General features: G+C 41.8%; 1 protein-coding gene across 1 annotated transcript; it reads left to right on the plus strand.

Annotated features, from left to right (window-relative positions):
- The first annotated feature begins 9,336 nt into the window (after positions 1-9,336).
- LOC110543499 (peptidyl-prolyl cis-trans isomerase A-like) lies at positions 9,337-9,654 on the plus strand. Its single transcript, XM_021629807.2, has one exon. It carries the CDS (start codon positions 9,352-9,354, stop codon positions 9,652-9,654), a length of 303 nt encoding a protein of 100 aa, XP_021485482.1. The 5' UTR covers positions 9,337-9,351.
- The last annotated feature ends 2,427 nt before the right edge of the window (positions 9,655-12,081 follow it).

A 12,081-nucleotide genomic window follows, 5' to 3' on the forward strand; every position in this document is an offset into this window, starting at 1 on the left:
TTTCCCCCACAAAAATAAAGCTCTGGACTGAACTAGTGTGTGACTCCTCCCCCCATTTCTCTGTGGTTCTGCTAAAGTACAGGCTACCTAATTCATTTCCTCAGCCATCCTTTATACTTCTTGAGAGAAAGGGTGATGGACTGGAAGCACAGCTGCTTCACAGTGGAGCAAAAACCCAGTAACGGGTCCAGATACCCACAAAGCAGCTGTTTCTCCTGAGCCGTCAAAAACCACCCTAGGCCTGAATAGATGAGATGGCAAGTCTGCTCAACAGCGAAATGTTAATTTGATGTCAAATACAAACTATATGCCATGCAACATGTCATTATATTCACAACCTTTGTCCTAGTGTTAACACCAGCCCTGTAAGACTGTACTCATTGCCATCCCCATTTATCAATAGCTAGAGTCCTTAGAAGTTAAGTAACTTCTCAAAAATCATACAATTTTGTATACAACTAGCATCCAAACCCATGTCTCACTAATTCCACACCAAGGTTCTCTCCAACATACCTAATTCACTACAGTGTCTCAGCTTTCATTTTCTAGAGGCATATTTATCAGTTTGCTTTCCACTTTTTTTTTCAGATATTTCACTCCATTTATTCATTGTCTATGGTGTTGTCATACAGGACACTTTCACACAAGTATAGGCATTGGGCACAAGCCTATCTCGCTTCTAAGGGAGGGTGGTCTTGAAAGTGTAATCTTCCTGCCTTCTTTCCCAAGAACTAGGAAACCAACCAGCCTTGTCGGATGCGGTCCTGAGCATCAAGTCAGGACATTGAACATGCTACTACATTGCAGTGCAGTTGTGTTTTCTGAAATGGTCCCATAGCCCTCCAACAAAACTAGTTATCAAATACATATGAAATTGGCATGGATTGTTATTTAGTCATGGTTCTCTCAAGAACAGAACTGTAAAAAGAATATATATATACAATGTTTTATCAACCATAAAACAGCATATAATATAGTAGTTCCATTTGTTAGGTATATATCCAAATATAGTATACACACACACACACACACACACACATATTCATCCAGACCCACAAGATATGTTCTAGGTAGTCCAAAAAATGCTTTCTGAAAATAGGAAGGCAGAGAATCTAGTAGTTTTACAGTCCATTTATGATCTTTATTCTATGATGAAATCACAAAGCTATTGCCAATAAAAGAATGCCTCAGCAACAGGATAGATGAATTTGCCAGCAAAAGAATGAAATTAGGCAAAAAGAAAAGCTTCCTTCTTCCTGGTATTTTTATAGGGGCTGTCACCAGAAGGTGTGGCCCAGATTTAGGGTGGGCCTTCCTGCTTCAGATAATCTGATTACCAAAATCCTTCACTAAACCTACTAAAATCTGTACATCTAAAGAAACTAATCAAGAGGGAAGGCCCTGACTAAAATGCTCAATCCCCATCCTAAAAGGAAAAGAGGATGGACATCAGAAGAAGAAGAAAACAGGGAACAAGTTAGGAACCTCCCACAGAGGACCTCTGAAAGGCTCTGCCATGCAGACTATTAAAGCAGATGCTGAGACTTATGGCCAACTGTTGGGCAGAGTGCATGGAATCTTATGTAAGAAGTGGGAAATAGTAAGATCTGGAAAGGACAGGAACTCCACAAGGAGAGCAACAGAACCAGAAAATTTGAACACAGTGGTCTTTCCAGAGACTCATACTCCAACCAAGTACCATGCATGGAGATAACCTAGAACCCCTGCACAGATGTAGCCCATGGCAGTTCAGTGTCCAAGTGGGTTCCATAGTAATGGGTAGAGGGACTGCCTCTGACATAATCTGATTGGCCTGCTCTTTGATCACCTCCCCCTGAGGGGGAAGCAGCCTTACCAGGCTACAGAAGATGACAATGCAGCCACTTTTGATGAGATCTGATAGACTAAGATCAGAAGGAAGGAGAGGGGGACCTCCCCTATCAGTGGACTTGGGGAGGAGCATTCGTGAAGAAGGAGGAGGGAAGGTAGGATTAGAAGGGGAGGAGAGAGGGGTTTATGGGGGGATACAAAGTGAATAAAGTATAATTAATAAAGAAAACATGTAAAAAAGTTAAATGGATTATTTGCTTTATTGAAAATAAAAATTAAAAAAAAATCCTCCACTGGCTGGATCAGCAGTTTAAGATTTAGTTCATTCCAGATGTTGTCAAGTTGACCAATAAGATTAGCCATCACAATTGTGTCTAGTGTATATCAGGGGAAATAGTTCATTAAAAATTATGTCAATTAAGAATATAGAAATAAATGTACACATATACAGTCAATAAGTTGATTTTCACTAAGAAAGAGTAGACAATTTTGTGCAGAAAAATAAGTTATCCACAAATGTTTCTATGGCAATTGGATCATCACATGATGTACCTTTACCTCCATGAGTAATACAAATCCATATGTATGCATATTACAATTCAGTAATTGAAAGACAACTGTAAATTGGTGATATGCTTTGTAATATGAACACTTGTGAGTCTGAGCCAGGAAGATCATGAGTTTAAGGCGAACATGGGACTAAATAAGGGGTCCCTGGTTCAAAACAAAAACAATAAAAATATAGACAAATATTTGAATGGATATTTCTCCCACAAAAAGATACACAAATGAGAAGTTGCTCAAGATCATTAATCACTAGAAAATGCTAATCACTATAACTATGAAACCATTTCATACTTAGAACAATAAAAATGGCAGCATTAACTATTTGTGAGATGTACGGACATTGGGATTCTTGAACACTGCTTATGGAAATATAAAATGGCAAAGAAATTTTGGGAAAATACTGACAGTCTTCAAAAGGTTAAGCATAGAGTTACCATGTATGCTGGTTGGTTTTACTTCAACTTGATACAAACTAGAGTCATTCTTGAAGGATGAACCTTGATTGAGAAAATGACCCCACCAAACTGGCTTGTGGGCAAGTATGTGATGCATTTTGTTGATAGCTGGTTGATGGGGGAGGTGCCCATTATTGTGGGTGGTGCCATACCTGCACTGGTGGTCCTGGGTGCTATAAGAAAGCAGGCTGGCATATCTGAGAGACCCCAAAAATCCTACCAGGGAACTCCTACAGCTGATAAACACCTTCAGCAAAGTGGCTGGATATGAAATTAACTCAAAAAAATCAGTAGCCCTCCTGTATAAAAAAGACAAAAGGGCTGAGAAAGAAATTAGGGAAACAACACCTTACACAATAGCCACAAAGGACATAAAGTACCTTGGTGTAACCCTAACCAAGCAAGTCAAAGACTTGTATGAAAAAAATTTCAAGTCTCTGAAGAACCAATTAGAAGATATCAGAAGATGGAAAGATCTCCCATGCTCATGGCTTGGCAGGAATAACATAGTAAAAACTGCCATCTTACGAAAAGCAATCTACAGATTCAATGCAATTCCCATCAAATTACCAACACAATTCTTTACAGACCTGGAAATAACAATTCTCAACTTCATATGGAATAACAAGAAACCCAGAATTGCTAAAACAATCCTCTACAGTAAAAGATCTTCTGGAGGTATCTCCATTCCTGATCTCAAGATGTACTATAGAGCAACAGTAATAAAAACTGCATGGTACTGGCATAGAAACAGAATGGTGGATCAATGGAACTGAATAGAAGACCCAGAAATAAACCCACACACTAATGGACACCTGATCTTTGACAAAGATGCCAAAATCATACAATGGTAAAAAGATAGCATCTTCAACAAATGGTGCTGGTCTAACTGGATGTCTACATGTAGAAAAATGCAAATAGATCCAGACTTATAACCCTGCACAAAACTAAAGTCCAAGTGGATCAAAGACCTCAACATAAAACCAGACACATTAAATCGGTTAGAAAAAAAAACTGGGGAAAACCCTAGAACTCATTGGTACAGGAGACAACTTCCTGAACAGAACACCAACAGCACAGGCTCTAAGAGCAACAATCAATAAATGGGACCTCATGAAACTGAAAAGCTTCTTAAAGCAAAGGACACTGTCATCAAAACAAACGAATGCCTACAGATTGGGAAAGAATCTTCACCAACCCTCTATCTGACTAAGGACCAATATCCAGTATATATAAAGAGCTAAGGAGTTGAAAAGCAGCAAATCAAGTAATCCAATTGAAAAATGGGGAACAAAGCGAAACAGAGAATTCTCTGTAGAGGAAAATCAAATGGCAGAGAAACACTTAAAGAAATGCTCAACCTCATTAGCCATCAGGAAAATGCAAATCAAAACGACCCTGAGATTTCACCTTACACCCATCAGAATGGTCAAGATGAAAATCTCAATTGACAACACATGCTGGAGAGGTTGTGGAGAAAGGGGAACCCTCCTCCACTGCTGGTGGGAATGTAAACTTGTACAACCACTCTGGAAAGCAATCTGGTGCTTTCTCAGACAACTAGGAATAGCGCTTCCTCAAGACCCAACCATACCACTCCTAGGCATATACCCAAAAGAGGCTCAAGTACACAATGAGGACATTTGCTCAACCATGTTTGTAGCAGCTTTATTTGTAAGAGCCAGAAGCTGGAAACAACCCAGATGCCCCCTAACTGAAGAATGGATACAGAAATTGTGGTACATCTACACAATGGAATATTACTCAGAAAAAACAAACAAACAAACAAACAAACAAGGAAATCATGAAATTTCCAGGTAAATGGTGGGAACTGGAAAAGATCATCCTGAGTGAGCTATCACAGAAGCAGAAAGACACACAGAGTATATAGTCACTCATATAGACATATAATATAGGATAAACCTACTGAAATCTGTACACCTAAAGAAAGTAATCAAGAGGGAGGACTCTGGCTATAATGCTCAATCCCCATCCAGAAAGGAAAAGAGAATGTACATCAGAAGAAGAAGAAAACAGGAAACAAGTTAGGACCCTGCCACAGAGGGCCTCTGAAAGCCTCTGCCCTGCAGACTATCAAAGCAGATGCTGAGTCTTAATGGCTAACTGTTGGGCAGAGTGCATGGAATCTTATGAAAGAAGAGGGAAATAGTAAGAGCTGGAGAGGACAGAAACTCCACAAGGAGAGCAACAGAACCAAAAAATCTGAGCACAGGGGTCTTTCCTGAGAGTCATACTCCATGCATGTAAGTACAATGGATGTACCATGCATGGAGATAACCTAGAACCCTTGCACAGATGTAGCCCATGACACTTCAGTGTCCAAGTGGGTTCCATAGTAATGGGTAGAGGGACTGCCTCTGACATGAACTGATTGGCCTGCTCTTTGATCACCTCCCCCTGAGGGGGGAGCAGCTTTACCAGGCCACAGAGGAAGACAATGCAGCCACTTTTGATGAGACCTGATAGACTAAGATCAGAAGGAAAGAGAGGAGGACCTCCCCTATCAGTGGACTTGGGGAGGGGCATTCGTGGAGAAGGGGGGGGCAGAAGGTGGGATTGGGAGCGGAGGAGGGAGGGGTTTATGGGGGGATACAAAGTGAATAAAGTGTAATTAACCAAAATTTAAAAAAAAATTAAAATAAAAAATATTAAAAAAAAAGAAAGAAAACAGGCTGGCAAGCCATGGTGAAATGGTAGTTTAAAATGGTGAAGTTTTAAAGTTGTTATTTATTTATTTTTTTATAGTTTATTCACTTTATATCCCAAATGTAGCCCCTCCCTCATTTCCTCCTGGTCCCACCTTTCCTCCCACTTTCCTCCTATCCCTCTCCCCTAGTCTACAGGAAGGGGGAGCCCTCTTCCCTTTCCATCTGAACCCAGCCTATCAAGTCTCATCAGGACTGCCTGCATCCTCTTCCTCTGTGGTCTGGCAGGGTTGTGCCACTAGAGGAAAGTGATCAAAGAGCAGGCAACAGAGTCCATGTCAGACACAACCCCTGCTCCCCTTACTAGGGAACTCACATGGAGACTGAGCAGACTATGGGCTACATCTGAGCAGTGGTTCTAGATCCTTGCATGGTCCTTGGTTGGTGCATCAGTCTCTGCAGGCCCCCATCGGCCCAGATTGCTGACTCTGTTGGTCTCCTTGTAGTGCTCCTGTCCCCACCGGGTCATTCTATCCCACCAATCTTCCATAGACTCCTTGCCCTTGGCCCAATGTTGGCTGTGAGTCTCAGCATCTGAACTGATCTCCACCATACAACAAGGACATCTATTCAACTATGTCCACAGCAGCTTTATTCATAATAGCCAGAATCTGGAAACAACCTAGATATCCTTCAACCAAAGAATGGATACAGAAATTGGGGTACATTTACACAATGGAATACTACTCAGCTTTTAAAAACAAGGAAATAATGAAATTTGTAGACAAATGGATAGAACTAGAAAATATCATCCTAAGTGAGGTATCCCAGACCAAGAACTACACTCATGGTATATATACTCACTTAAAAGCAGATATTAGCAATATAATACAGGATAGCCATATTACAATCCACAGACCTAAAGAAGCTAAACACTTAAGAGGACCCTAGGGAGGATGCTTAATTCTTATTTAGAAAGGCAAATAGAAAAGACACAGGATGTGGCTGAAGAGAGGGAACAGGAGCCTACTATAGATGTCCTCTGAGACTCCATTCATCAGTGGAAGTTTAAAAAGTTTAAAGCCTATATGTAGCTTCTTTTATTCTTCATTTGGTTTTAAGCCGGGCATGGTAGCACACGCCTGTGATCCTATCACTCAAGAAGGCCAAGGCAGGCAGATCATTATGAGTTTTAGGCCAGCCTGGTCTGCATAGCAAATCCAGGACAGCCAAGGCAACACAGAGAAACCAAACAAGGACATGTCTTGAAAAACCAAACAAACACAGCATCCTTAGTCATCAGGGAAATGAAAATCAAAATGAGCCTGAAATTTCACCTTACACCCCTCAGAATGGCTAAGATCAAAAACTCAAGTGACAACACATGATGGAGAGGATGTGGAGAAAGGAGAACCCTCCTCCATTGCTGGTGGGAATGTAAACTTGTACAACCACTTTGGAAATCAATCTGGCTCTTTCTCAGACAATTAGGAATAGTGCTACCTCAAGATCCAGCTATACTACTCCTAGGCATATATCCAAAAGATGCTCAAGTATACAACAAAGGCATTTGCTCAACCATGTTCATAGCAGCTTTATTTGTAATAGCCAGAATCTGAAAATAACCCAGATGTCCCTTAACTGAGGAATAGATATAGAAATTGTGGTACATTTACACAATAGAATACTACTCAGCTATTAAAAACAAGGAAATTGGGATAAAAAGTTAATACACTGTAACTAATATTAAAAAATGAAAATTTAATTTAAAAATAAATTAAAAAAAACAAGAAAATTTGCAGGCAAATGAATGGAACTAGAAAAGATCATCCTGAGTGAGGTATCCCAGAAGCAGAAAGACACACATGGTATATATTCACTTTTAAGTGGATATTAGACATATAGGATAAACACACTAACATGTGTACACCTAAAGGAACTAAGCAAGAAGGAGGATTCTAGGGAAGATGCTCAATCTTCATTCAGAAAGGCAAACGGGATAGACATCAGAAGAAAGAGAAAACAAGGAACAGGACAGGAGCCTAACACAGAGGGCCTCTGAGAGACTCTACCCAGTAGGGTATCAAAGCAGATGCTGAGAGTCATAGCCAAACTTTGGGCAGAGTGCAGGGAATCTTATGAAAGAAGGGGGAGATAGAAAGACCTGGAGGGGACAGGAGCTCCATAAGGAGACCAACAGAACCAAGAAATATGAGCACAGGGGTCTTTGCAGAGACCTATACTCCAACTGAGTACCATGCATGGAGATAACCTAGAACCTCTGCATAGATGTAGCCCATGGCACCTCCGTCTCCAAGTGGGTTCCCTAGTAATGGGAACAAGGGCTGTCTCTGACATGAATTCAGCAGCTGGCTCTTTGATCACCTCCCTCTGAGGGGGAAGTAGTCTTACCAGGCCACAGAGGAAAACAATGCAGCCAATCCAGATGAGACCTGACAGGCTAGAGAGGAGGACCTACCCTATGAGTGGACTGAGGGTGGGGGAGAGGCATAGAAAGAAAAGAAGGAGGAAGAGTGGGACTGGGAAGGGATGAGGAAGGGGGCTACAACTTATATACAAAGTGAATAATTGTAATAAAAATAATTAATTAATTAAAAAGAAAAAGCAAGCATGGACTGGACCTAGGCCCCCTACACAGATGTAGCTGATGGGTAGATCAGGTTTCTTGTGGGTTCCATAGTAAGGGGAGTGGAGTCTGTCTCTGACATGGACTGTTGCCTGGAAGGGCTGCCTCACCAGACCACAGGGGAAGAGGACACACTCAGTTCTGATGTCACTTGATGAGCTGGGGTGGGTTGATGGGAGGGTCCTCTTTTTTTCTAAGGAAAAGGAGAGGGGTAGGGGAAAGGGGTGAAGAGAGAGGAAGAGAGGGTAGAACTGGGAGGAGAGGAGTGAGGGGGTTAGAATTGGAATGTAAACTGAATAAATTAATTAATCAATTAAAAAATTTTAAAAGAAAAAAATATTTGGCTTTATAGGAAAGACTTCATTACGTAGTCTGGGATAACTGAACACATGATCTTCCTGACTTTGCCCCCCGTAAAATAATGAATTTTGTGTTTTATAAACTTTGCCTCAAAGTGTGGGCGATATTTAAGGAAAAGTATTACTGGGAGATGTAGCTCAGCAGACAAGTGGTTAATTAGGTTTATGAGGTTCTGGGTTCGATCCCAGTTAGTGGCAAAGAAAGAGTCTTAAAGGAAAAATAATCACAGTAGAATTGTAATGCTTTTTATTTTTAAAGTGACTTGTGCCTCTTTCCCGGTTTTCACGGCTGGAGCAGCCATCAGCAGCAAACTCTCTGAAGACACCTTGCACGAGGCAGTGCGGGAAGGCCTGCACCGGAACCAGTGCAAAAGGCTGCAAGTTTCTAGAGATGGTGAAGTTGCAGATCAGCCTGAAGAACTATGACCCTCAGAAGGACAAACGCTTCTCGGGCACCGTCAGGCTCAAGTTCAGTCCTTGCCCAAATTCTCAGTGTATGTCCTGGGGGACCAGCAGCACTGTGATGAGGCCAATGCAGTGGATTTCCTCCACATGGACATCTAGGCGCTGAAGAAACTTAATAAGGACAAGAAGTTGGTCAAAAAGCTGGCTAAGAAGTATGATCCCCTTTTCGCCTCAGAGTTTCTGATTAAGCAGATCCCACGTATCCTGGGCTGAGGCCTAAACAAGGCTGGCAAGTTCTCTTCCCTGCTGACACACAGTGAAAACATGGTGGAACTTTGGCAGAAAACTTTCATGCCCTGAGCCCTGGAGAGAAAGGATTTGGATATAAGGGTTCCTCCTTTCACAGAATTATACCAGGACTCATGTGCCAGGGTGGTGACTTCACACACCATAATGGCACTGGCGGCAGGTCCATCTACGGGGTTGAGAACTTGATCCTGAAGCATGCATGTCCTGGCATCCTGTCCATGGCAAATGCTGGACTGCACACAAGTGGTTCCCAGTTTTTTATCTGCACTGCCAAGACCGAGTGGCTGGCTGGCAAGCATGTGGTCTTTGGGAAGGTGAAAGAAGGCATGAACATTGGGGAAGCCATGGAACGTTTGGGGTCCAGGAATGGCAAGACCAGCAAGAAGATGACAATTTCCAACTGTGGACAACTCTAATGCTTTTGACTTGCAGGCATCTTACCCCCCAGACTATTCCTTCTGTAGCTCAGGAGCGCACCTCATCCCATTTGCTCGAAGCACCCTGGGACCTCGGCTCTCCCTGAAGTTCTCTGGGTTCCATATTTTCCTTATTCCCCTCCAAGTCTACTTGGATTTCAGAGTTAAATTTATGATTGTGACTAAAAAGTAAATAAGAAAAAAGGGCACCATGGGCAAGCCCCAGGGCCTGTACCAGGACGGCCCAATAAACCTTAGTATTACAAAAAAAAAAAGTAATAATAATAAAAAATAAAGTGACTTGTCATTTCAACAGAAGTCACAGAAGTAGAATCCCTTGAATGTCTATCTGGCTTCCTGCCATAATGATATCTTATAGAAATGTACTGAAGTATCAAAACAGGTAATTGACATGGTACAATACTGTTAACTAGCTATAGGCCTCATTCAGCTTTCAATATATAGTGTGTGTGTGTGTGATCACATGCATGCTCTCAAGTTGAATCTCTATATAAATTGGTGTCATTTTTATGTCCATCATATTATAAAACTGTTTCATCTCCACAGAGAAATGCCTTCATATTATCATGTAAAAAAAAAACCACCTTTACTATTGTCCTCCTGCAGTCACTTCATCTCTAAAACTTTGTCGTTTCAAGGATGGTCTGCAGCAGAATCATGTCGTACATAATCTTTTGAGATTTGCTATTTTTGCAAAGCCCAATACCCTTAAGATCTACCTAAGTTACCGTGTATCAAAGTGGCCTTCTTTTGACTGAGCAGTAACTGTTCCACAGCCTGTTTGTGCCACTGTGGTTTAACCATTCATTCACTGAAAGACATTGGGCTATTCTGTCTCTGTCTCTGTCTCTTCCCTCTGTGTGTGGGGGGCGGGTGTGGTATAAGAGTTAGATCTACTCACCCTGGGTTCTGGGGCTCAAACTCAGATGGTCAGGCTTGTACAGCAAGTGCTTTTACTCTTTGAGCCATCTTGACAGTCCATGGATTTGTTTTTGAATACTGTGTTTTGTGGGTCCTTATAAATTCTAGGTACAACTATTTGGTTATTGGCTTGTGGATCTTTTCTCCTAGTCTGTGTATTCTGTTTTCAACTTTTTAAACAAAGAATTTTGCAATGTGGCCCCAGCTGGCCTGGTGCTCACTATGTAGCCCAAACAGAAATTGAACTTGAAATTTTCCTTGCCTCAACCTCCACCATCACCACCTTGTGCTGGGATAACAGGCATGTACCACAACATTTTCAACATTTTAACAGGGCCTTTTGCAAAAACAATTATTTCATTGAAGTCCACTTACGAATTTTTTTCTCTTGCATAAATCATATGAGTTTCCAGTTGAAGCGGCTATGAATTGGTACAAACACAGTGATCTCAATTTTTGAGACAGGGTCTCACTTTGTAGACCCTGGCTGGCCTGGAGCTCACTAAGCAGATCAGTCTGGCTTCAAAATCACAGAGATCCATCTGCTGAGATTAGAGGAATAGACTACCATGCCTGCCTTTGGTGATTTTTTTTTCACTTTTTTTTTAATTTTACTTTTTTCTTATCAGTTACATTTTATTAACTCTGTATCCCAGCCGTGTCCCGATCCCTCATTCCTTCCCAATCCCACCCTCCTTCCCTCATCTCCACCGTGCCCCTTTCCAAGTCCACTGATGGGGGGGACCTCTTCCCCATTCATCTGATCCTGTTTTATCAGGTATCTTCAGGACTGGCTGCAAAGCCCTCCTCTGTGGCCTAACAGGACTGCTCCTCCCTTGGGGGGTGGGGAGACCAAAGAGCCAGTCATTGAGTTCCTGTTAGAAATAGTCCTTGTTCCCCTTACTATGGGAAACCAATTGGTTACTGAGCTACCACAGGCTACATGTGAGCAGAGGTTCTAGGTTATATCCATACATGGTCCTTGGTTGAGTGTCAGTCTCAGAAAAGACCCTGTGCCCAGATATATTTGGTCCTTGTGGAGCTCCTATCCTTTCCACATCAGACTAACTCCCCTTCTTTCTTATGATTCCCTGTACTCTGCCAAAGGTTTGGTCATGAGTCTTTGGTGGGATGTAAACTGGTACAACCACTTTGAAAATCAATCTGGCTCTTTCTCAGACAATTAGGAATAGTGCTTCCTCAAGACCCAGCTATACCACTGCTAGGTGATTTTTTTTTTAAAAAAAATTAATCTACCAGTTCTGGAGGCCAGAAGCCTGAGAATGGCTATTACTGGGATAAAATGACGGTGTTACTTTCTTCTTTCTGGGCATCGTAAGGGAAGCTATATTAATTCCCTTGCCTCTCCCGTTTCTAATGGCTGTTCACATGTGTCAGCTCTTGGCTTTCTTCTAATAGAGGCAGTATTCCACCTGTCTCTGTGATCAGATCTCCTCTAACTCTGATCTTTCTACATTTACGTTT

The sequence above is a fragment of the Meriones unguiculatus genome, chromosome X, assembly GCF_030254825.1.
Source record: "Meriones unguiculatus strain TT.TT164.6M chromosome X, Bangor_MerUng_6.1, whole genome shotgun sequence".
NCBI lineage: Eukaryota > Metazoa > Chordata > Mammalia > Rodentia > Muridae > Meriones > Meriones unguiculatus.